This window comes from Microcaecilia unicolor, chromosome 6 (assembly GCF_901765095.1).
Source record: "Microcaecilia unicolor chromosome 6, aMicUni1.1, whole genome shotgun sequence".
In the NCBI taxonomy this organism is placed as follows: Eukaryota; Metazoa; Chordata; class Amphibia; order Gymnophiona; family Siphonopidae; genus Microcaecilia; species Microcaecilia unicolor.
The window spans coordinates 36,140,276-36,166,061 of NC_044036.1; the positions used below are offsets into that span (position 1 = coordinate 36,140,276).

At 43.6% G+C, this 25,786-nt stretch overlaps 1 protein-coding gene across 2 annotated transcripts in view; it reads right to left on the minus strand.

Annotated features, from left to right (window-relative positions):
• LOC115471590 (E3 ubiquitin-protein ligase RNF170-like) overlaps positions 1-19,953 on the minus strand; it is a 34,561-nt gene extending 14,608 nt beyond the window's left edge. For both annotated transcript variants that reach the window (XM_030205277.1, XM_030205276.1), the window contains exons 1-3: positions 19,858-19,953; positions 6,732-6,807; positions 1,819-1,927 (exon numbers count right to left, since the gene is read on the minus strand). In XM_030205277.1, the coding sequence (XP_030061137.1) occupies positions 1,819-1,927; positions 6,732-6,807; positions 19,858-19,895 (223 nt within the window). In that variant the 5' untranslated portion in view covers positions 19,896-19,953. The remainder of the gene's footprint in view (positions 1-1,818; positions 1,928-6,731; positions 6,808-19,857) is intronic.
• Between the last annotated feature and the right edge of the window lie 5,833 nt (positions 19,954-25,786).

The following is a 25,786-nucleotide window of genomic DNA, read 5'->3' on the forward strand; positions in this document are numbered from 1 at the left end:
GGTGGCCTAGCATTTGAGTACCGGCACCATGTTCGCTAGAAAAAACGCACTGTCTAGAAGGTACTTTATAATGACTGTCAAGAAAGTAGCAACAGCCCTATCGATTACCTCCCAAAAAAGACAGCACTTCCATCCTGTAGAATTCATGCAAACCTTTAAAAATGTCATCTCTAGTATATAAGCTAAGCAGGAATTTAAAGGTACCTAACAGTTCCAGTACCAGTAACATAGGAACCTGTTTGTTCTAGACCTTTCCGCCAAGCTTAATAAAGTACCTGGTTCTTTTGAGAAGGGCCAGTGAGAGAGAACGCTGAGAAAAGTGGAGGCTATAGAGAAACATTAGAAACTAGGATTATTCTATTTCAATAAAGTTTTAATGTTTGACTTAGCAAGGATTTGTTTTGGGCTGTTGTTGCTGCTAAGGAATAGAACACGGCATCAATGTCACAAAGGACAAATTAATGTGGCCTCCAATTTCCAAAGAACACAGAGCAGAAAAAGACACAAAAGAGACGGAAAGCAGGAAAAGAAACATAAGAATTTAATTTTGCAGGGCAGGATACTGTATATTCTTTTACACTAATCAGAGCTGAAGTCAAGTGAGTGGTGGTGATAGGCAGAGATGGGTAGTAATGAAGTACTTGTACTTTGTTACAGTACTTAAGTACAATTGGCAGTACTTTTACTTGTAACTCCTTCCAAAAATACTAGGACTAGGGGGTATGCGATGAAGCTACAAAGTAGTAAATTTTAAACGAATCAGAGAAAATTTTTCTTCATTCAACGTTTAATTAAACAGTGGAGTTCATTGCCAGAGAATGTAGTAAAAGCAGTTAGATTAGCGAGGTTTAAAAAAGGTTTGGATGGCTTCCTAAAGGAAAAGTCCATAGACCATTATTAAAATGGACTTGGGGGAAATCCAGTGCTTATTTCTAGGATAAGCAGCATAAAATGTATTGTATTATTTGGGGATCTTGCCAGGTACTTGTGACCTGGATTGGCCACTGTTGGAAACAGGATGCTGGGCTTGATGGGCCTTCGCTCTGTCCCAGTATGGCAATACTTATGTACTTACAAGATTTCAGTGTATGGTCCACAATGACACCTAGATCTTTTTCTTGGGTGCTGACTCCTAAGCTGGACCCCATCATCAGGTAGCTATGATTTGAATTATTCTTCCCAATATGCATAACTGCATTTGTTCACATTAAATTTCATCTGCCATTTGAACGCCCAGACTTCTAGTTTCCTAAGGTCTTCCTACAATTTTTCACAGTCCGCATGTGTTTTAATAACTTTGAATAGTTTTGTGTCATCTGCAGATTTAATCACCTCACTTTTTACCACAGCTTAGTAAAAGGACCCCTAAATGTAAGGTCTCATTATGAGTTGGCAATGGTCTGTCCTTTTAGCTGAGACTCAGGAATCCTGTTTAGAAGAAATGGATCTATGGAATCTTAGTGGCCATTGGGTGGCGACACCAGTATTTGGAGAATAAAACCAGTGCAGGGCGGACTTCTACGGTCTGTGCCCTGAGAAAAGCAGGGACAAATCAAACTCGGATATACATATAAAGTATTACATACCATGTAAAATGAGTTTATCTTGTTGGGAAGACTGGATGGACCGTTCAGGTCTTTATCTGCCGTCATTAACTATGTTACTATGTACAATGGAGGGAGACGAGAAGGGCTTAACACGCTACCTCATGACCCCTTGAAAACCCTGCAGTTATTTGGACCCTAGCCAAACCAAAATGATTAAACATACTTCAAAACAAAGATAAGGATGACATGTATGCTATCCTCTAACACTCACCACAAAATAGGTGTCCACAGTTGGTTTCTACTGGGAAAGTTGCTGTCTGGAGGCAGACTGGACAGTTTAAATCGCTGTGATAACAAGGCTGCCTAGGTTTGATGGATTCCTAAGAATAAAAAAAAAACAAAACAAAAGTTTTATTCTAGCTGCACGTTGGTGGGGAGGCTATGGGCTTGCTCCGGTCTATATGCTCCCCTTGATTGACCTTCCACCCAGGAATGCCACTCCTGCAGCACGATCTTATCTCCATCTACACTTCCCCACCTGTAAGGGTGTCAAGTATAAGAAGATTTTCACCTCTTCTTTTCGTTACTGGTGCCCTAAACACTGGAATGCTCTCCCGCAACACCTCAAATCGCAAGAGGACCACACCCTCTTCAAGAAGTTGCTAAAGACCTACTTCTTTGCTAAAACGTACTCCTCTACCTACTCAGCTAATTGATCTACCCTTCTTGATTCCTACCCTCCTTAGTTTCCCATTGTTAGATACTGCTCCCTTTGTCTATTCTTTGTCCTCTAGCACTATCCCCTCACACTGCAAATTTTCTTAATTTTTTGTGAGCCACATTGTGCCTGCATGAGTGGGAAAATGTGGGATACAAGTGAGCAATAAATAAATAAATAAATAAATATACTAAACTACAGGAAGCGATTTTGTATCTCAACTTTGAGTAGAGAGGTGTGGTAGCCGTGTTAGTCCACTTTTAAAGGTAATCAATAGAAATAAAACAAAATAAAACGTGGAAAAGAAAATAAGATGATACCTTTTTTATTGGACATAACTTAATACATTTCTTGATTAGCTTTCGAAGGTTGCCCTTCTTCATCAGATCGGAAATAAGCAAATGTGGTAGATGACAGTGTATATAAGTGAAAACATTCAAGCATTACTATGACAGTAAAATAGATACCATTGGAGATTCTACATGGAATGTTGCTACTATAGGAGATTCTACATGGAATGTTGCTATTCCACTAGCAACATTCCATGTAGAAGGCTGCGCAGGCTTCTGTTTCTGTGAGTCTGACGTCCTGCACGTACGTGCAGGACGTCAGACTCACAGAAGCAGAAGCCTGCGCGCCCACATTGGTGATCTACAAGGGCCGACTTCTACATGGAATGTTGCTAGTGGAATAGCAACATTCCATGTAGAATCTATAGAAATCAAACAAAATAAAACATGGAAAAGAAAATAAGATGATACCTTTTTTCTTGGACATAACTTAATACATTTCTTGATTAGCTTTCGAAGGTTGCCCTTCTTCGTCAGATCGGAAATAAGCAAATGTTGGTAGATGACAGTATACAGTATATAAGTGAAACATCAAAGCATTTCAGTGACAGTCTAACAGGATGGGGATGGATAGGTGAGAGACAGGAAGAGTCGGGTGGACGAGGGACACGGAGATATGCATGGAGACAGGAGGGTGACAAAGCAGTACAATTTTATGGTTTATAATGGGCTAGAAAACCCAGATCAACATTAAGGAATCTTACACGTGCTCATCTTACAATGTGGTATATATCATTCAGTATCGACTACACAAAGACTCCAGTATTTTTTCTTTATCACAAAAACATTTTATTGTATTGCAATGCCCGCCAACCTCACTAGCACTGCTGCCTACTATTAAAACCTCACACATTCACTCCTCCGCACACCTTGCACACTTGTATTTAATTTAAATACAAAACAGTTGATTTTACATTTTAAACTGCATACTTATACTGTTTCGTATTGTGCATATGTTTTGCCATGCTTATACATTATATCATACTCAAATAATCAAAACTCAGTCCTGCCAGCAAAATAGTCCTTTTCCTACAAATGCCACGCCTTCCGCATGGATGCAGTGAAAATGTTTCCACATAAACGCTGGATGACTGTTCTTCATGGACAAACTCTGTATGTCCGTTAAACCTCCGTTGGCTGTTCAAATACACCACCTCCAGTCATTAGTATGCATCACAATACAGGTGCTATATGCTTGGTGACTAACTCAACAGTCCACCATATCTGTTTCATGTTATGCCGGCTCCTCCTTATATATCATTCAGTGTAAAAAATGCAACGAAGGCTGCTACATTGAAGAAACAAGTCAGATGCTAAAGAAGAGATTTAATTTACATAGACATCATATGAAAAATGCCAGTACAAACAAAGATGTCACACCTGTGGGACAGTACTTTACAAAACCAGAACACTGTACCAGTGATTTCATGGTAAGAATCCTGAAAGGGAACTTTAAAACAATACAGGAGCGTAAGACCTTTGAAGTCAGAATGATTAAAATATTTTTGACACCCACCAGACAGGACTTAACAAAGATCTGGGTTTTCTAGCCCGTTATAAACCATAAAATTGTACTGCTTTGTCACCCTCCTGCTTCCACAGGTCTGAGCTCCCTCAGGAGTCACAGAATAATGGCACTGCTGCTGAAAACGCTAGCGCATGCGCTCTCTTGATAGGCTACCTCAGGTCTTGTCATCTTCACTTGAGGGTGTCCATCTCCCTTTCAAAGACTTCGTCAAGATCCTTGGAGTCACTTTTGATACCTTCCTCACCTTTCGGCCTCAGATTGACTCTGTTCTCTGCTCCTCGCTTTTTGCCCTTCACCGTGTTTGCTCAGTCTGTCCCTTTCTGCCTGTCACTCTTCTTCGCCTGCTAGTTCTTGCTCTTGTAATTTCTCATCTTGACTACTGCAACTCCTTTTACGCTGGTCTTCCGCTATGCTCAGAAAAGCACCTTCAACTAGTTCAGTCTATCGCAGTCAAACCACTCCATAATGCCCACCAATTTGACCATGTCACCTCTCTTCTTCTCTCCGAACACTGGTTACCTGGTTCAGCCCGTATCAAATTTAAAATTCTCCTTTTGGTTTACAAATCCAGATCGCTCTCTGCTCCGGCCTACCTTAACAACCTTCTCATCCCCTATCTTCCCCTTAGTTGCCTCCGGTTTGGAGACAACAACCTTTCTGGTTCTACTTTCCCCTTCTCAACTCCACCTCTCCACCTCCTGCCATGACACTGCTTTTTTTGAGAAGTGTTAATATGTGTTCTAGCTTGAGACCTATCCACTGGAATAGTGGTGGGCCAAGCTACATAGCTTTAAACAGCTGAAAAGCACTGACTAGGCCTGATAACCAGCTGATGGCCTTATAGCAGAGAGCCTGCAAGAGCAGGACTGCTTGGTGAGTCTTAATGAAACCTGGTGCAACTTCCAAATTGAGTGTAACACCTACGATGTAGAAATTAAAGACAGAAATGATAAGAAGTTTGGTTCATAAGATGGAGTCTGTCTTTATAAGATGGCACCCAGATCACAAGATGATATGAGACAGATTTGTCCATGTTTGGATATCTGTATCTAAGGAGTTGTTGACAAAAAGGGAAATTACACAATAATTTGCAATAATAAAACGGAAAGGAGAGGTGGGCACCTGACCGGCAGTTGAGTATGATTCAGAGGTTATGCAAGATTAGGAAAAAAAAGTCCCTTTCCATAGACTTGTATTGGGACCAGATACTATATAAGAGATCGGCATCAGACCGATCGTTGGAAGTTTCCCCAACGCGTCGCAGGGAGCAGAGCTCTGGTCAGTTGAATCCAGAATTTGTCTGATGAATTTACCTAATTGAAGACCTGATTTGGGTGAGATTTAAAATATTATTTCTGTATCTACACTGTTTCTGTCTCTGTTTTCATTTATACTCTATCTGTCAGCTGTCTTACAAAATATCACACACAAGTAAGATCCCTCACTGAAGCAGTTTTTGGGAATTTTCATAGAATTTATGTGGGAACATAAATGGCCAAAGATTCATTTAGATCCAAATAGACAGAAAGCTGTGGTCATGGGAATTAGATTTGAACTGCGCCTTCTGATGCCTCCCCAGCGGCGATACCCATGGGAAGGGGTGTCACTGGAATTCAGGGAGGCGGTCCGCAAGATCGTAGAAGAACAAACCCTCTGTATACCTCCGTGTGGAAGGATCCCACGGGGGGGGGGGGGGGGGGGGCTAAATATTTTAGTGATAAAAACAGAAGGTACTTGGGGATACCTTTTCCATTGTCTGCTAAAATTGACCCATGGACCCCAAGTTTTAATGAAAGAGCTCAGGCTCTGCACACCAATTCTGCCTTGTCATAGATTCTGTGACTGGTTGCAGGGGGCCTGGCAATTGTGGGGTGGGTCTCTCAATGACCACCCTACCCCTGAAGGGTGGCCTGGCATTTGAGTACTGGCACCTTTTTTGCTAGTAAAAAACACACTGCTGCTTTCAGATACCTTGGCCCTAAATACTTGAATGGGCTAACCACTGCACATTAGGAATCAGCCCTCACTTTCTGCCTTAAAGACTCATCTTTTCCCCCTCGATTTCTCTAATGTTATTTATAGCTCTTCTTTTTCTCCTGCACTGACTGTCCTTTGCCTCCTGTCTCATTTTTATTTTTCTAAACTGCTTAGATGCCTCACGTGCAGGCTTTTGGCAGTACAGTGATACCTCGGTTTTCGTTGGTAATCCGTCCGAAAACAATCGGCGAAATCCAAAATCAACGAAAACCGAGGCAATAAGAAAGTACAGTAGACGGCACTCGGTAGACGGCGATTGTGAAGTTGCAGCAGTTACGTCACTTGTGCTACTGGCGCAGTCAAATACCACCAGGAAGGAGATTTTATGCCATTCCTGGGGTTTGGCAAGCCTGTCTTGGTGGATCTGCAGCCAGCTGAAGACGAAATCCGAGGCGACAGACGAAAACTGAGACAAATTTTTTGATGAAAAAAACTACGAAAACCAAAAACGACGAAATCCGAAGGCAACAAATACCGAGGTTTTACTATCAAATGTATGTAATACCTAAATAAATAAACAAGGATTTGAAATGTAAAAAATAAATACTTACTCGGGATGTTGCAGAAGACCAGTTCTCTTTGTCTTTTTGCTGGTAGTTCGTCTTCTTTTTCTTTACTTCGACAAACCTGCAAAAGAAGAGTTTGTACCATGAACATTTTTTCTGGGCTACCTTGTTCAGTCATTCACCTTATATTCGCATGATGTTACAGGACCACAGCCGAAGTACATTTCCAATGAATACAACAGCATAAGCTTATTTCTTCAAATTACTGAGACTCAAACGTAAGTTAAATATTTCTTCATCTATTGGACTGTGCCAGGTGCTGTATCTCAGGTGCTGTCAGATAATAACCAGAAAGACATTTATTGTAATCCTTAGCACTGGTTTGTAGGTGTTGGGTGAGTGTGTTTGATTTGGAGCATTGACTTCTCAAGTTTGGATTGTATTGTTTTTGGGTTAGACTATTTGTTTTTTATTAATTTTTTTCCACTTTTTTTATTTTCTATTTTTGATACCTTTTTCTCTACAAGTTTTGGCAGAATCTGGACTGTCAGTGGACACTTTCTAGTTGATAGGTATTCAAAATAAAGTGCCTAATTAGGGAGGGGGTCTTTTACTAAGCTGATGCCCACAGGAATATATTTATTTATTTAATACATTTATACCCCACCTTTTCCCACTAGTTGTAGGCTCAATGTGGCTTACACATAACCGTAGGGTAGCCTACAGTTCAAAAGAATAAATAAACAACATAATGTTAGGTTATTAAGCATATAGGTATCATATAAAACAACAAAGATAACAGAAGATAGTACAGGATAATACAAGATGATAAAGTCCATGGATTTTGCTGAAAACAGGAAACGTAAGTTAGGTTGAGTCTGAAAGGTATGCCTTCTTGGAAAAAGAAACCAGCAGATCAATATAACAACAAGGCTGCTGGCTTCTGTGCCAGAGCTGGTGGTGGGAGGCGGGGCTGGTGGTTGGGAGGCGGGGATAGTGCTGGGCAGACTTATACGGTCTGTGCCTTGTAGAGGACAGGTACAAATCAAGGTAGGGTATACACAAAAAGTAGCACATATGAGTTTATCTTGTTGGGCAGACTGGATGGACCGTGCAGGTCTTTTTCTTCCGTCATCTACTATGTTACTATGTTCTTTTTCCATATTGGATTTTGCAGATCGCTTGCCTTGTTGTTTTTTAGGTATGCCTTCTTGAACATGGTGGTCTTCAATAATTTTCTGAAATTTAAATAATTCCACATTGATTTTAAGGTTCTGGCTAGTGTATTCCATAGTTGTGTGCCTATGAAGGAGAAGTTGGATGCGTAGGTAACATAGTAACATAGTAGATGATGGCAGATTTGTATTTAAGGCCACTGCAATCTGGATAATGTAGATTTAGGTAGGATCGGGAGAAACTGGAACTGTTTCTGGGAGGTAAATCCACCAGATCTAACATATATAATTAGCGCACTAAGGGCCTTGTTTACTAAGCTGCACTGTAGGCACGCAGACATTTTTAGCGGACACTCCCATTGGGTGTCTCTATCTTTAGCATGTGCTCATTTTTAGTGTGCACTAAAAAGTTAGCACGCCTACAGCACGGCTTAGTAAACAGGGCACAAAAAAAGCTACCGTGCCTTAGTAAAAGACCCCCAAAGTTTGACATATGATGTCAACATTTTTTTCTCTGGTCTGGACACAGACCATCTTGCTGCTAGCGTATTGCCAAAGGTGTCAAGGCGGCAATACGCTAGCAGCAAGATGGTCTGCTATCATTTGAATGAATGAAACCATCTTTTCATGTTTCAATGTCGAGACGCAACCCCTGAAGAAGTCATTTGAGTGAAACAAGTCTGGCCGCCGTGGGATGCCAGTTAAGTGCTCCACTTTTCTTGTTACCTACAAATTACTAATATAATCTTAAGGAACAAGAATCACCGTTGCTTTCTGAAATGGGTGTTATTTCTGAATAGAAATTTGAAACATCTAAAACTTGTAAAAAATATTAATAAAAAACTGAAAAAGAATAAAGTTATAAATGAAATTAAAATATCATGAGGTTTTTTTTTTTGACCAGTGATGAATAACACAACCACCATAGGCGGTCGGTGGCCCAACTGTTTGGGGAGGCTAAAGGGGGCGGGGTTAGGGGTGGGGCCATGGGAGGAGCTTAAATCCATAATTGTCTGATAACACACAGAAAAAAAAAAATTCAATTAATACCTTTTATTAAATTTAGATATTAGCTATGTATCATATGTCAAAGAATAAAGTGGTTGCTCAAAGCATATTCTAACCACAATTGCTCAACTGCAAAACACTATGCACAACTTTGTGCAAAAACACACTCAGAACCTTACTGTACCATAAATATTACACTGGGCAGAACTTAATACACCAATATACCACCCATACGGAAAATGCAGACCGTCAACAATATGAAACAAGGGATCATAATACCACAATTCTCATGTAGAGCCACAAAACACCCTAATTCATGTTTAATGTGGGATGAAATGCCATAAATAAGTAAAAAATATAAACTTTTAATGTTGAGCATCTGATTCTCAAAGTGGACATATTCCAAACACTATAATGAAAATAAAATGATCGTTTCTACCTTTGTTGTCTGGTGACTGTTTTTCTGATCATGCTGGCCAAGTATCCGATTCTGCTGCTATCTGTCCTCTTAACTCCGTTTCCAGGGCTTCCTTTCCATTTATTTCTTTACTTTCTGCCTTTCTTCTTCATTTCTTGCCTTACATCCGTAAGTAAAAGCTGGGTCCTCTGCAGACTCGACTGTCCAGTGGATTCAGCTTCTGCCTATTTTCTCCATCGATGTGCAGGTTTTCTCCCTTTTCCCTCATCTTATCTCCTTCCTCTCTCTTCCCTCCCCTCCATCCATGCCCAGCATTTTTTCTCTCTCCCTTCCCCTCCATCCATGTGTATCTCCTTCCTTTGTCTTCCCTCCTTTCCATGCATGTCTAGAATTTCTCCCCTTCATTCATGTGCATCTCCTTCCTGTCTTCTCTTCCCTCCATCCATGTCCAGCAACCCCCCTCTCTCCCCTGTCCTCCATCCATCCAAGTCCACCAACCCTCTTCTCCCCTCTAGCCATCCATGTCCAGCAACCCTCCTCTCTCCCCTGCCCTTCCCTCCATCCATGTCCAGCAACCCTGTTCTCTCCCCTGCCCTCCATCCACCCATGTCCAGCAACCCTGCTCTCCCCTCTAGCCACCCACCCATGTCCAGCAACCCTCCTCTCTCCCCTGCCCTTCCCTCCATCCATGTCCAGAAACCCTGTTCTCTCCCCTGCCCTCCATCCACCCATGTCCAGCAACCCTCCTCTCTCCCCTGCCATCCCCTCTATCCATCCATTCCAGCAACCCTCCTCTCCATGCACATCCAGCAATTCCCTTCTGTCCCCTGCACCCCTCCATCCATACCCAGCCCGATTCTCCTCTCCCCTGCCTCCATCCATCTGGGCCAGCGGCGCCCTGGGTCTCCCCTTTCCCTCCCCTTGCTTACTATCTGCCCCGCGCCATCTTTAATTTACCTCCGCTGCGTCCCCACCAGGGTTGCCAGGTGGAAAATTTTTTTCCCACCCAATCCCGCACAAGAAACAGCCCAAAACCCGCCCAAACACAAACCCCGGCCCTGACACCCCCACCCCCGCGTCATCACCCCCGCCCCTGCCGTCATCAACCCCGCCCCCGCCGTCACCGGCCCCGCCCCCGCCGTCACCGGCCCCGCCCCCGCCGTCACCGGCCCCGCCTCCTCCGTCACCGGCCCCGCCTCCCACGTCATCGGCCCCGCCTCCCACGTCATCGGCCCCGCCCAAAACGTCACTAACCCCGCCCCCGCGGCCGAAAAAAACCCCGCCCTGAAGCCCAAAAACCAGGCCAAAAAACCGCAACCCGCCGCGGGCAAAAATTTCCCGCGGCGGGTCACGGAAAACCGCCCAATTGGGTGGTAAAACCGCCCACCTGGCAACACTGGTCCCCACTCCCAGCGTTGGCCGCATCATTTCAAAGCTCGCCCTGCTGCCCGTCTCTATTCTCCCCTCGCTCCCTTCGCGACGTGATTCGTTCTGCAGACAGAGTCCCGCCCTCGAGGAAATGATGTCAGAAGGCGGGACTCTCTCTGCAGAACGAATCACGTCGCGAAGGGAGCGAGGGGAGAATAGAGACGGGCAGCAGGGCAGGCTTTGAAATGATGCGGCCAATGCTGGGGACGGAGCGGAGGTAAATTAAAGATGGCGCGGCCGCGGGGCAGATATAGTAATAAACGGAGAGGGAGGGAAGGGGGCACTCACGGCGCCACTCGCCCGGCTGGGGAGGCTTAGCCTCCCCAAGCCTCTTATACCGGGCGCCTATGACAACCACAGCGAAAGACACCGAAATTATAGTAAGCGTTTCGGTGTTTTGAGGTCTTTTTCCTCATGTTTTATTTCACAATTGTGACATATCTATATATATAAAAGGCACCACCAACGTTCTATGAAGCCTCCAGCCGGAAGTGTGAAGCGCCAGAGATATCCGGTTTCCCCATGAGTGAAGGAAAACAGCACAGCACGAAATCCCTCTCTCTGTAACAGTGAAGGACTCAGAGGGGGGAGGGGAGAGGGATGCCCTCACTCTCTCTGTAACACAAACACAGAACAGCAGGAAACTTAACACTGAAGGACTGGACTCGAAGGGGGGAGGGGCAGAGGGCAGGGACACACACTCCCACATGCACACTCTGAAGAAAACCTTCCTAGCCCCCCGTTTCATTTGCATCAGAAACGGGGATTTTTTTACTAGTATTTTTGTATTACCCACTGGATTCTTCAGTATATTGTTAGTAAAATTTACACAACAAACCACTTTGCTATGGTCCTCTGCTCAATCAGCAGGGGCAAAATCGAATAATCTAAAAGCCCAGAGCTGCTCAACACCTTATCCCACAGGTGCACATTAAATGTACTCCGGACCTCAGTAGCGACTCTCTTCACCCAAGGAACTTCACCTTGTGACTCACTCCAGAGTCCTGACAGAGGAATTCTATTATGAGATAAGTTAAAATTTACTTATAAGTGAATTACTAATGCATTTATGTAGAGTGATATGGCCAAAATAATAAGGACCAATGAATTGTTTAAAACAGCAATATTTTGCATAATACCAGTGGCGAGTTTAGATAAATGTGAAATGCATTTGCTATGACAATTCTAGATAAATGAAAAAAATGATTTTGACAATTTAAGAATGAAGGACTTAAGGGAGGTTTTTGGCCGATGATTGGTAGAAGTTCAGAGGTGGTGCAGTGGTTCGAAATGAATGGTGACATGTATATACTACTACTACTACTACTATTTAGCATTTCTATAGCGCTACAAGGCGTACGCAGCGCTGCACAAACATAGAAGAAAGACAGTCCCTGCTCAAAGAGCTTACAATCTAGTAGACAAAAAAATAAATAAAGTCATAGTGCTGATTACCATTACAGAGTGAAGCCTTTTACTACAGAGGCCTTTTTTCCTCCATCTTTCAATATAAATAGCATATAAAAAAGAAGAAAAAAGTAAAAAGTAGCAAGAAAATCATGCTAAAGCATTTTGATTGCATGTTATGATTATAGAAGAATGTGAATTTCCCACTATTTTGGTGATTAGTGAGGCTTTGTTTGTGGGAATCAGTTCCATTATTGGTGTTAACATTGTGCTTGAAAAATGATAAAGACCAATGAAGAAAGGAACGAAAATGGAGGAGCCGTGGGGTTGATATTAATTACTGAAAAACAGGTCTGTAATTAGAAGTTTGTACTCAATTATGGGGGTATTAATGCTGTACAGGCTAAGATATTGTGTTATTGAAGTTGTTTTGAGTATGTTTAATAAACTTCAAAGTTTAAAAAAAAGAAGAAAGGAACGAGTCATAAGGTGAAGTTCCTTGTGTGAAACGAGTCACTAATCAGCTCCGGGGTATATTTAATGTGCACCTGTAGGAAAAGTATTGAGCAATGCTGGGCTTTTAGTTTTAAATTTACACAATTTCACTTATTATTATTATTTGTTACATGTGTATCCCACATTTTCCCACCTTTTTGCAGGCTCAATGTGGCTTACATATAACCGTTAACGGCGTTAGCCGATTACGGTCTGAACAAATACATGGTATGAATGAATACAAAGTGATATTGTGGTAGAATGAGGTACGTGTATGGTAGGAGCAGTTGGGGGGAACTTAGAGAGGGAAATGGGGAAGAAGAGTCAGGTAATGTCCGTTACGGACATTACCTACACATTAACAAAACAAGTTCCTTGTTTTCTTCCAAGTTTCAGAATGTGCCATTGTAAATTGATTAAAATTATTGGAATACAATTAGGTAAGAAGTCAGAAGGAATATATTTTTCTCACCTGCCAAAATCAAAGGGTATGAATTTACGAGTGCTAATAAATACCATATGTCAAAAGCCTATTCAGAATGAAGCACTGAACTGGTGCTGGCAGGTTTAGGCAGCTTTCAACGGTGCAAAGAGCTAGTGGTCATGAACATTGATCTAGTGCCATAAAAAGAAGTCAAGGTAAGGGAACAACCAATCCCCGAGCCAGCCGCAGAGAAATTGCCAATTAGTTGATGCAATCAAGAGGAGTTTACAAACAGGGCCTGCCCTCTGTTTATCTTGAATGAGACCCAGTATCAACAAGTGTTGTGGGACAGTAGGGCATGAGTTTGACAATGACCAGAGGAAGTTACCACTGGGCAGTGATTGTCTTCCGGATGTTTCTCCTATAATTCTGAACTTTTCCAGGAGCCTTTTGAAAACTAGATTTCAATATATCTAAAAAGAACAAATTGCAGTCCTCTTGGCATTTGATCTTCTTAACATGCTGATGCTGTAAGCTTTTGACAATTTTATACAACAGAGGAAGGGGGAAAAAATTGCGTTCTTCACGGTTCGGGTGTTTTTTATTTTATTTTTTTTTTAATTTGTTTCTGTTTTGAATATGTTGTCTTCACAGACCAAGCTCTCAAGCAGAGGAGCCAGAAAGGCAGTAGTCATAAGCTGTCACTACAAGCTATAAACACATCGGGATCCTTTTACAAAGCCGCGCTAATGATTCTGGCACCGCAAATGCGATGAAGTCCATGGGAACTGAATGGGCTTCGTTGCACAGCTTTATAAAAGGATCCCACAGGGTTTCATTAATTTGACTCAGCCTTTCTACTGCAGATGCCTATACCAGTGTATAGCAGAAAAATAGACATTGTTACCAGTGGTGTACACTCAGGGGGGCCTTGGGGGCCTGAGCCCCCCAGAACTGCAGCACCTCTTTACCTTTGCTGGCTGGGGTGCTAAAGCCCCACCAGCCAAATAAATACGGTGCTTCTGCTTCCCTCTTGCTCGGCTGCTTCCTTCCTGCAGACATCGGTGGAACTTAAATTAAGATGCCACAATGGGGCACACTTAGCAGCAATTCAGTAATGACATTGAGGTGCACCTAACCTGTTACAGAATGCAAGCACAAAGCAGCTCTGGCATACTGAAATTTATGAGTAATGGTTCATTCAAACTCAAATTCTAATAGAAAATCACGACATAGCCTCATACTGGCTGTGTAAATTTAAGGTTGAACACTCACACTGTTATGAGTCTTGTAATTCGTATTACAATGGAGAAAAAAGCTTCAGTGTTGCCACCCAGCCAGGGGCGTAGCCAGACAACAGATTTTGGATGGGCCTAGGCAAGAATTGGGTGGGCACCAAGTGTTCTCCCCCCCCCCCCCCCCCCCCACCACCACCACCAAAACAGCTGGTGGAAAAACGCTTCTTTCCACCTTGGCAGTCTGCAGCAGGCATACGCTGAAAACTGAGCATGCACAGGTGCCAGTATTGTGGAGAGTAACATTTTTATTACCATCAGGGGGAAGTCTTCAGCTGGCAGAGCTTGGGATCCCCACCAGCTACTGCTAAATGTCTGCTACTGTTGGGTGGGCCTGAGCCCTAAGTGGGTGGGCCACGCCCCACTCAGGCCTACCTCTGGCTACGCCACTGCACCCAGCCAGCCCAACACAGCAGGCTATAAGGTGTGGGCTTGGCATGCCATCATGCAGCTTGAAAAAAACTCCAGGTCAAGGGCTGGCATAAGTTGCGCCATGCAGCACACGACTGCTACTACAACATATCATTTAATGTGCACATTATCTAGGGAATTCTACATATGGCATAAAGCTGGGTGCTTATTCTTTGTCCAACTTTCAGCACATAAGTGCATTCTAAGGGATGCAAGGTGCCAAAATGGGGCTGAAATAGCAGATCAATGTGGAAATACACTCATGTGCCCAGTTAAAGGATCGCACTTAAGTGGACCCATGCACAACAGTAAAGGGGATGTTCTCATAGGAGTGGCATGGGTGTTGTGGAAAATTCCGGACAGTATTAGACAGTGCTGTGGATATGCACCAGGATTTACACCTGGCAGTTAATGTTAAGTCCTTGTACCCAAAGTTGGGCGTGGAATTTGGCTTCCAACACTGTGCTATAAAGCAGTGGCGTAGCTATACTGGTTATTGTAGGTGGGCCCACAGTTATTTTGGGTGGCCCTTTCAACCCCCCCTCCTTCGTCCTGCATCTTTTTCTCTCTCCTCCACCCCTGGATTTGGTATTTGCTTCCTGCTTGTGACCCAGCAACTCCCCTTCCCTGGTGTACCTCACCACGTTTGCAAGTGGCAGCAACGCACATCCCCTGACTGTGCTGGTCTCTGCAGGCTTCCCTCTGCCACGTCCTACCAGAGGAAACAGGAAGTGATGTCACTGAGAGCAGGATTCAGCAGAGGAAAGCCTGCAGAGACCAGTGCAGGCAGCAGATGGGCATTGCTGCTGCCACTCGTGAACACGGTGAGGTAGATATAGAGGAAGTTGCCGGGCCGCTGATGGATCCGGGAGAGGAAACGAGGGGAGCCACCTCAGAAGTGTATTGGGGGGGGGCCAGACAGGGTGGGTCTGAGTGCCCACCCAGGCCCACCTGTAGTTATGCCACTGCTATAAAAGAACGCTTATCCTGGAGTGCCCTTTATAGAATAGATCTGGGTGCCATTTACTAAATCCAGACCTATATGTAGGTACTTTCTGTGTCCCGAGAGGGCTTAAGTCTTTTTTTTCTGTACCTTGGACAATGGAGAATTAAGTTGGCTTGTCCAAGGCCACAAGGAGCTGCAGTGGAAACTGAATCTGGTTGCAATCTCAGTCAACAACACTAACCATTAAGCTACTCCTCCACTCCACACTCAACTAACAGCATTCTGTAAGTCATACGTGTCGCATGGCGACACACCCATGCTCCGCCCACTTTAAGTTATGTGCTACGCAAGTTGTGCACCAGTTTTACAGAATAGTGCTAAGTGCTCGTGCGAATGAGTCGATTCATGGGGCCAGTCCCACTCAGAAGTGCCACTATTCTAGAAACTTTGGTGTACCACTTTGGGCAGGCCTTACAGAATCACCTTTTTACTGGAGTTTCATTAACTCTAGTGGACGTGTCAAGCATTTTCTCTGCATTCATTTTATCATTTTCTTTTCAGAACTGCATTGACTCTTAAAATTTGCTTACGTCTGATTCTGCCCTATAAAAGGTAGGATTGGAAAACATGTCATGCACTTGGCCAGAGACATTAGAAAGAAGAGGATCTAAGTAAAGAGCCTACAGAGCATACAGTCAGGGGCGTAGCCAGACAGCCAATTTTGGGTGGGCCTGAGTCCAAGGTGGGTGGGCATGGAATTCATGCCCTCCCCCCATCCCTAGCCCCCCTCTGCTCTGCTCTTCATCCCTCCCTCCACCTGCAAGCCCACAATATTAAATACCTGAGCAGGAGGGGGATCTACAAACCCCGCCAGCTGAAGATTTCCTCCTGCTCAGACAGTCAGCGCTTTTCCAAACAAGCCAGCAGCACTTTCCTTGCACTGGCTGCCTGAGAAGAAGGAAATCTTCAGCTGACGGGGTTTGAGGACTGCTGCAAGCCACAGCAAGAGTGGACAATTTTGTGTGGGCCAGAGTCCAAATAGGGTGGGCCCAGGCCCACCCATGGCTACGCCTACAGTCCCTACTTTAGAACAGGCTGACTAGGCCCACGTTCAGAATAAGTGCTTATTTCATGAAGGCCACATGAAACACAGGCACTCAAAACCAGGGCTGGCTTAAGGGACTGTGGCGCCCTGAGCCAACTTTTGGTTTGGTGTCCTCCCACTGGCATACCCTCCCCAGGCCATCCCCCCCTCCCCCCCACCAGCCTACCTTTAAAGGCAGTTTCCCCCTCCTGAATACCAACAGCATTTCATCTAATGCTACACGCATTGACCCCTGTGTCTTCCCTCTGCCGCACCCCTGTGGAAACAGGAAGTTATGTCAACGAAGGGGCCAGGGTGTGGCAGAAGGAAGACGCCGGGGCTCATGCGGGTAGTGTTAGGTGAAATGCTGTCTGTGTTTGGAAAGGGAAAATCCCTTTAAAAGAAGACAGAGAAGGCGGCCTGAGACAGAAAGAGGAAAGGGTTGCCAGCTCTTCTTTTGTCCCTGCACACGTAATGCCACCAGATAAGCTCTGAGCCAGCTTAACCTATAGGGCTAGTGACATCACAGGCTCAGGTGTTTGACGCCCTGAGCCACAGCCTCAATTGGTCCATAGGTTAAGCCAGCCCTGCTCAGAACTATGTTTATGTTTACCTCCTTTAGTGATCCTCCAACAAAGGCATAAATGAGTGCATTTAAAGGGCTTATTTCCAAAATCCATTAAGTCCAAATTGGACTTAAAGGGGTTTTGGAAATAAGCCCTTCATTTACTCATGTATTTTATAAACTATGCAAGCACATTGCAACTCCACACCTTCTGGCTGCCTCCTGGAGAGATTACATGTGATGTGCAGGGCCGGTCCTAGCAATTGCAGGACCCTGTGCAGACCAGTTCAGTGGGCCCCTAGGAGCGTGAGACCGCCCCTTTTGCCCCTGCCTAAGACTGGCACTGGTGATGTGCATATAAGTACACACCAGCTTGTCAGTATGCATGCTTATACATGTGTATCCAATTCGGCTGTACAACTTTATAAGAACCATTTACTGAGTATAAACCAGGGGCGTAGCCAGACTTCGGCGGGAGGGGGGTCCAGAGCCCGAGGTGAGGGGGCACATTTTAGCCCCACCCCCATCCGGCGCCGACGACCCCACCCCCCATCCAGCGCCGACCCCTCCCTCCCGCTGCCAACCCACCTACCTTTGCTGACGTCCAGACTCACAGAACGAAGCCTGTGAGTCTGACGTCCTGCACGTATAACGTGCAGGACGTCAGAAACAGAAGGAATAGGAAGCCTTTTGCGAGGAGAACCTCGGCTGGCGGGGGGGTTGGGGTCCCCCCCCAGCAAAGGTAGGCGGGTTGGCGGCGGGAGGGGGGGTCAAGCGGGTCATCGGCAGGGGTTCCAGGGACCAATCTACGGGGGCTCAGGCCCCCCGAAGCTACGCCACTCGTATAAACATGCATTACACACAGGAAATAGTTTATGCAAATGTGCCCTGTGTCTACTGCTGGTTTTCAAGATAAGAAAACAGAGAGTAGGGTTAAATGGTCAGTATTCTCAATGGAGAATGGTAGATAGTGGGGTTCCCCAAGGGTCTGTGCTTGGACCGCTGTTTTTTAAACATATTTATAAATGATCTAGAGATGGGAATAACTAGTGAGGTAATTCAAAGTTGTTAAATCGCAAAAGGATTGTGAAAAATTGCAAGAGGACCTTACGAGACTTGGCATCCAAATGGCAGATGACGTATAATGTGAGCAAGTGCAAAATGATGCTTTGGGAAAGAGAAACCCAAACTATAGCTATGTGATGCAAGGTTCCACACTAGGAAACACTGCCCAGGAAAAGGATCTAGTTGTCATTGTTGATGATACGTTGAAAGTCTCTGCTCAGTGTGCAACGATGGCCAAGAAAGGAAATAGAATGTAAGGAATTATTAGGAAAGGAATGGAAAACAAAAATGAAGACGTTATAATGCCTTTGTGTCGCTCCATGGTGCGACCATACCTCGAATACTGTGTGCAATCCTGGTCATCGCAGCTCAAAAAAGATATAGCAGAATTAAAAAAGGTATAGAGAAGGGCGACGAAAATGATAAAAGGGATGGGAGAGAAGGCTAAAGCTGTTAGTGCTGATCAGCTTGAAGAAAAGATAGCTGAGAAGAGATCTGACAGAGGTCTATAAAATACTGAGTGGAGTGGAATGGGTAGACGTAAATCACTTGTTTACTCATTCCAAAAATACTAGGACTAGGGCACACAATTAAGCTACTAAGTAGTAAATTTTAAACAAACTGGAGAAAATATGTCTTCACTCAATGTGTAATTAAATTCTGGAATTTGTTGCCAGAGAATGTAGTAAAAGCAGTTAGTTTAGCAGGGTTTAAAAAAGGTTTGGATAATTCCCTAAAAGAAAAGTCCATAAGCCATTATTAAGATGGATTTGAAAAAAAAAATCCACTATTTCTAGGAGAAGCAGCACAAAATGTTTTACTGTTTTGAGAAACAGGAAACTGGGCTTGATGGACCTTCAGCCAGTCCCAGTATGGCAATGCTTATGTTGTTATGTTCTTATGAATTGGTCTGCTAAATCAGTCCTAGGTTTATGCTTCCACAGTTCTTCCACTTCTTGCTTTGTAAGGAATAAAGAAAGTTTCAACCACTCAGCCCCCCCCCTCCCTTTTTTTTTAACAAATCAGTCTTTTAGCTGAAAAATATTTCAGAAAGAATTCATCTGCCAGTGAGCCTAGCAAATGAGGGCTATTGTACTCTCTGGTGGACTAGTTGTAAGCAGATCAAGAGAGTGAATGCTGCCACCCAGGTGGTACTTAGAGACATTAAAAATGTGCAACTCTGACAGCAGCCCCCAAGCTGGTGGCACTTTATATGAATTTCATCTCAACCAGCAGATTATGCCTTTCCATGTGTCACTTCTTGTTTTCATGGTAATTTAATAGTTTCAACTTTTTGAACATTGAGATACCTGTAGTAAAATCAATAATTACCCAGAATTCCAAACCGATTGTTTGTATCTGTCGCTACACGGTATGTTGTGCCTACTCTCGCTGAGGTTGGTTAATTAGAACACATTATCTGGCGAGACCATTAACAAATGCTTCCTACCTTGTTTCTGAAGAACTGGAGAAAGTATGGGGAAGCATGGTTACTACTGTAGGCGATTGAAATGCTTTCTCCCAGCTCAAACTCTTAGCCCTGGAACGGCTGGCTCGAAAGTGTTGTGATGCGTGTCATTGCACTCAATTCATACAGGCAGCCCATCTGCCCTGGTTAAATATTAACTTGGTTCTCTAATGTCAAGGTTTTTTAATAAGATAGTAGAAGCCAAGAAAGATCTCCTATGTAAAGCAAGTCTGTTCAAAGACTGGGCAAAACCCTGAATGACAGTGAAAAGAAATGGAAAGATTATTGCCAAAAGAAAATGCCACATTGCACGTAAAATCATACCTAAAGTTATTGTTTGTGTACTTAAGTATGAACTGGATTCTGACCTTGTTAAGTATTTCTGATCAGCTGATATGGCAACAGCTTACTACACATGCCTACGACTCAGATAAACTGAAATAATCCTAGAAAACCTGTTAACCTCTCGTCACGTACTACCCAGCATTGCACAAGTCTAGATGAATTTGTGTAGCACATCCTTGTGTCCAGTAAATGGACGAGTGACTCACAGCTTCCGCGCACCATGCCAGGAAAATGTAAATATGAATTAGTGAATAGGGATTCCTTCAATTTCTACAAGTGTTCCTACAACCTCTAATTGGGTCATTGATTCTTCTATAGATCACATAACAAGGAACATGGAGGGTCCTTTTACTAAGGTGCGCCGAAAAATAGCCTGCACTGGTGTAGACACGTGTGTTGGGCGCATGCAGGTCCATTTTTCAGCGCACCTGCAAAAAAGGTCTCTTTTTTTTTAGCTGAAAATGGACATGCAGCAAAATAAAACTTGGCCCGCGCCACCCACAGGCCTAGCGGTAAAGTCTCAGACGTTAACCAGGTGGTAATCGTCAGCGTGCGCACAATGCTGATTACTGCCCGGTTAGCACCGCGTGCCAGACATTTTCTGGGGCGCGTAGTGGGAATGTGTACAAAATGAAATTACCGCCCAGACCACGCGGTAGCTGGGCAGTAATTCGAAATTGACACACGTAGGAAGCACGTACGTGGCTTAATAAAAGGGCCCCTTGTTCAGTAATTGCTCACAGTAAAGTTTGCATTGTCATGACTAATCGTACAAAATGGTGGTATTAAAAATGGCTTTTGATGTTATGGTATTCCTGTATTATACCTACTCAAGCCTGGGCATCTAACAAGGCAACAGATCACGAGCAGAGCAAGGAAAAGGCTACCTCAGCTTCTGCCAGATTTTACTATGGACATAAATTACAATAAATAAATAAATAAACTTCTGATGTAGGATGCCCCATCTTTTATGTTCAGAACTTGTCTTCTGGTTTTAGAAAACAGTGCTGGTAACTCTCTGAAGGCAGGCATGTGTAGCAGAAAGACAGAGTTGTAGATGCATTAAAGTTATCAATAGAAATCAAACAAAATAAAACATGGAAAAGAAAATAAGATGATACCTTTTTTATTGGACATAACTTAATACATTTCTTGATTAGCTTTCAAAGGTTGCCCTTCTTCCTCAGATCGGAAATAAGCAAATGTGCTAGCTGACAGTGTATATAAGTGAAAACATTCAAGCATTACTATGACAGTAAAATAGATACCATTGGAGATTCTACATGGAATGTTGCTACTATTGGAGATTCTACATGGAATGTTGCTATTCCACTAGCAACATTCCATGTAGAAGGCTGCGCAGGCTTCTGTTTCTGTGAGTCTGACGTCCTGCACGTACGTGCAGGACATCAGACTCACAGAAGCAGAAGCCTGCGCGGCCACATTGGTGATCCGCAAGGGCCGACTTCTACATGGAATGTTGCTAGTGGAAGAGCAACATTCCATGTAGAATCTATAGAAATCAAACAAAATAAAACATGGAAAAGAAAATAAGATGATACCTTTTTTATTGGACATAACTTAATACATTTCTTGATTAGCTTTCGAAGGTCGCCCTCCTTCCTCAGATCGGAAATAAGCAAATGTGCTAGCTGACAGTGTATTTGCTTATTTCCGATCTGAGGAAGAAGGGCAACCTTCGAAAGCTAATCAAGAAATGTATTAAGTTATGTCCAATAAAAAAGGTATCATCTTATTTTCTTTTCCATGTTTTATTTTGTTTGATTTCTATTGATAACCTTAAGAGTGGACTAACACGGCTACCACACTCCTCTACTTAAGATGCATTAAAAAAATCGTTAAAGCCCTTCCCTTACCGATTCCTTAGCGAGTCGGTAAGAAAGGGGCATGCATCAAGGAAGTCGCATGCAAATGAGCTGGTCGCTGCTAGCTCATTTGCATGGGATTTCCTTCCAAGCCAGTCGGCCAGCTGAACATGCGCAGGGCAGCCAAGCATTATGCTAAGCAGCTTTGAGCTCTCCGCCAGTGTTGCTGCAGGTGGGGAGCAGTGCTGCTACGAAATTGCGCTTGCAACTGCAAGAGAAAGGCAGGTTCCTCACAAGCTGCCTGACTCTCATGACTGAAAATACAGTAACATAGTAGGTGACAGCAGAACAAGACCTGTACGGTCCATCCAGTCTGCCCAACAAGATAAACTCATATGCGCTACTTTATATGTATACCTGAGAAAGGCTTCCAGATAAGTGACAACCTCACTTACTCATTAAAGAGTCAAGGAAATACTACTTTAAGACTTTGCTAGAGTTAGGTATTGTGCACCCCCCCCCCCCCCCCCACCCCAACCAGCAGGAACACTGGCAGAAGACTCTTGTGCAGGTCAAGGTTGATTTGCAAGAATGTTGCTAGAAATGGGTATAGAGCAAAATGTTTGGTTCATTTTCAATTTGTTTAGGGGGGGGGGGTTCCACAATTTTCAAATTTTTTCAATTCATTTCACACATTTCTTGTAATAGAAATATTTTAAAGGTGTTAAAATTTTCTATTGTGCACCATTTCACCAACATATGTTAAGTTGTAGGTTAATGTGCGTTAAATTAAGTTAGTGTGCACTACATTTTTAAAAGCACACTAACGAATGCATATCAGTGTTTGGATATATATTGTGAAGCATATCAGTCGTCGACTGGAAGGCTTGACTGTCGTGAGCAGCAGTGATTTGTAAGAAATCTTGGAGGCAGCTATGCACAGCGGATAGTTTTAATGATAACCATGAATAAACCTTAGATGGAAGTTAACCAAGAACAGTGGTTGGAAGCTAGGTCCGTAGAAGTCAGAAGCAGTGTTTCATTAACACTGTAGAGTTTCTAGTTTTACCAAAAGTAATTCTGGCAAATCACTTAAATTCCTCCTTCTCACCATTTAGTCAGAAATTTGTCTTTAAAGATACTTTTCGTGGTTGGAGCAACAGGGCTGACCCCACGCACTGAGCTCGGAGCTTAGTGCAACTTTACCCTGATTTCTTTTCTCCTTCTTTCCATTTTGATGAGAAAGAAGAGGAAGGGTAACAGTTGGATGAGTGCAACCAGGAAGTCTGGCCCTATGGATTGTCATGTTCAACACTTGCGTTCACCTGAGGTGCCCAAAGGTTTGCTGCTGGGGTCATCTGTGGGGATAACTGCAGAGGCATCTCCTCTGGCCCATGAGATATTGCTAAGCCCAGATGAAGGGCAGCCTCCTCCAAACCCAGCTGTTATAAGAATGAATATTGTGGCTGGAATAGTCGGTAGTGCTGTCTACTGACTTCATGAATTTGACCGGGTTGATGGATGGTAAAGACTCTTCCACTAAGAATCTTACTTGGCATGCTCCTGAGGCAGTAGAGGTGGAACCAAGATGAGGGTAATTCCTCCAATTTCTATTTTTTCTTTCCAGAGACCTACTACAATTTCATTAGATTCGATTTGTCGACTATAAAGGAACTCGGTAAGAGTTTGTCTTTACAATTTTCTTCCTTGGTGGCACAAGTATTTACATCAAGATTAAATTCTCAGGATCAGGGGTTGTACTTCAAGAGAATGTACACATGACTTAAAAAATTTCAAGTTGAATCTGCTTCCCAGCAAAGATCAGCTTTGATGAAAGATAATTATATTCTTCATAATAAAACTGAAGTCTTGGTAAATATCTCATCCAAAAAATAATCTGCTTTATTCATTTTCCTAAAGTACTAAATATCTGTATCAGAAATTTAAAAAATCCCAGAGAACTCAATTCTATCAGTTCTTATAGCCTATTACCTTTCTTTAAAATTTAAGAACATAAGAATAGCCATACTGGGTCAAACCAACGATTCACTTAGCCCAGTATCCTGCTTCCAGCAATAGCCAATCCAGGTCACAAGTACCTGGCAGAAACCCAAATAGTAGCAACATTCCGTGCTACCAATCCCAAGGCAAGCAGTGGCTTCCCCACATCTGTCTCAATAGCAGACTATGGACTTTTCCTTCAGGAACTTGTCTAAACTTTTTTTAAATCTAGATACGCTAACCGCTGTTACTAAATCCTCCACAACCAGTTCCAGAGCTTAAGTATGCCACTACACTCTGGGGGTTTTGTTGACAGTTTAGAACCATGGTGCCCAGAATTGGGTGCTGATCTAAGGTATGTGCCCAACTAAATTAACTTACGAGCCAATATTTGGGTGCTATGTGGCACTAATTTGCAACAATTTGAATCTGTGCACACATCTTGCTACTCGCTATTCTATAACAATGTGCGCCCAAATCCCACATCATGCAATACAAAAGGGGGTGTGATCATGGAGGGTCAGAGGCATTCCCAAAATTTGCACGCAGTGTTATAGAATAGGATGTGTTCCCAAATTGAGAGATGGAAATTACACCTGGTTTCAGCAAGTGTAAGGCCTGGCATCCACATTTGGACACTGAAATCAACACTCAAAGCTAATTCTATAATGGGCACTCATCTCTAAGTGTCCATTATAGACTAGCATTGGCTGAGAGTGTCCACCACTGCAGTTGTTGCTTGAGACTGGACGTTATTGCAATTTCTGCAGTAATTGGTTGAGCATGTTGTATCCAACAATGCTTTAGATGCCATTGAAATGGATGCATGTAGAATCTCGCTAGTGGATGGACATGAACAGTTGCCACCATGTGCCCCAACAGTCTGAGGACAGTCCTGGCTGAAGTAAACTGAACAGACTGCATATGCTGTACTAGGGATACTAATGCTTGAAATCTCTGAAGAGGCAATTTCGCTAAAGCCAGTGGAGTGAAAAGAGTTGTGCCTATGAAGTCTAACTGTTGAGTTGGGATCAAATGTGACTTTTTTATGTTTACCAGAAAACCAAGGGTTGCAAGAAGATGGGATGTGGTCTGTAACACCTGAAGATTGGCTTGAGGTGAAGATGCAATTATTAATTGATCATTGAGGTATGGATATTGTAATAACTGTAATCCCGGTAGCAAACCTTCAGGGGGTGGTAGGCTCCCTTCAGCAGTCCACAAACAAAGTCCTTCCAGACAACACAGCTTTTAGTTCCAAACAGTTTATTTCCCGTCCTCCACAAAATCTCAGTTCAAGGGGGTTAAAGTCACATTCAGTTTCCAAAATAAAGCAACAAGAAAAAACTTCCCTTTAAATCCAAGTTCTCCCCCAGTTCAACAGCCTGGGTTTCAGTTTTAAAGTCTTTCCGCTTAGGTGGTTGCAGAATGGCAGTACACCGCCCACAACACAGCTAATTGACTCCTGTGACCACCCACTGCCTTCAGTCCCTGCAACTCTGCCCCAAAGTACAATTACAGTCCATGTCAACTGGCTCCTCCAAACCTGGTGTGTTGGTCTCTCCAGCCTCTCCTTCCTCCAAGCACTCCATTAACTCTGCTTCTCTGCTAGGCTGTTGGTTGGAGACCTCCTCCCCCTCCCAGGTGGAAGGAATCTTGTACTGATTTCTAACCCAAGGGTATTGAGCTTTGTCATCCCTGCTCCCCCTTCTGGCCCTCGCCTGCCATAGCAGCTGCTC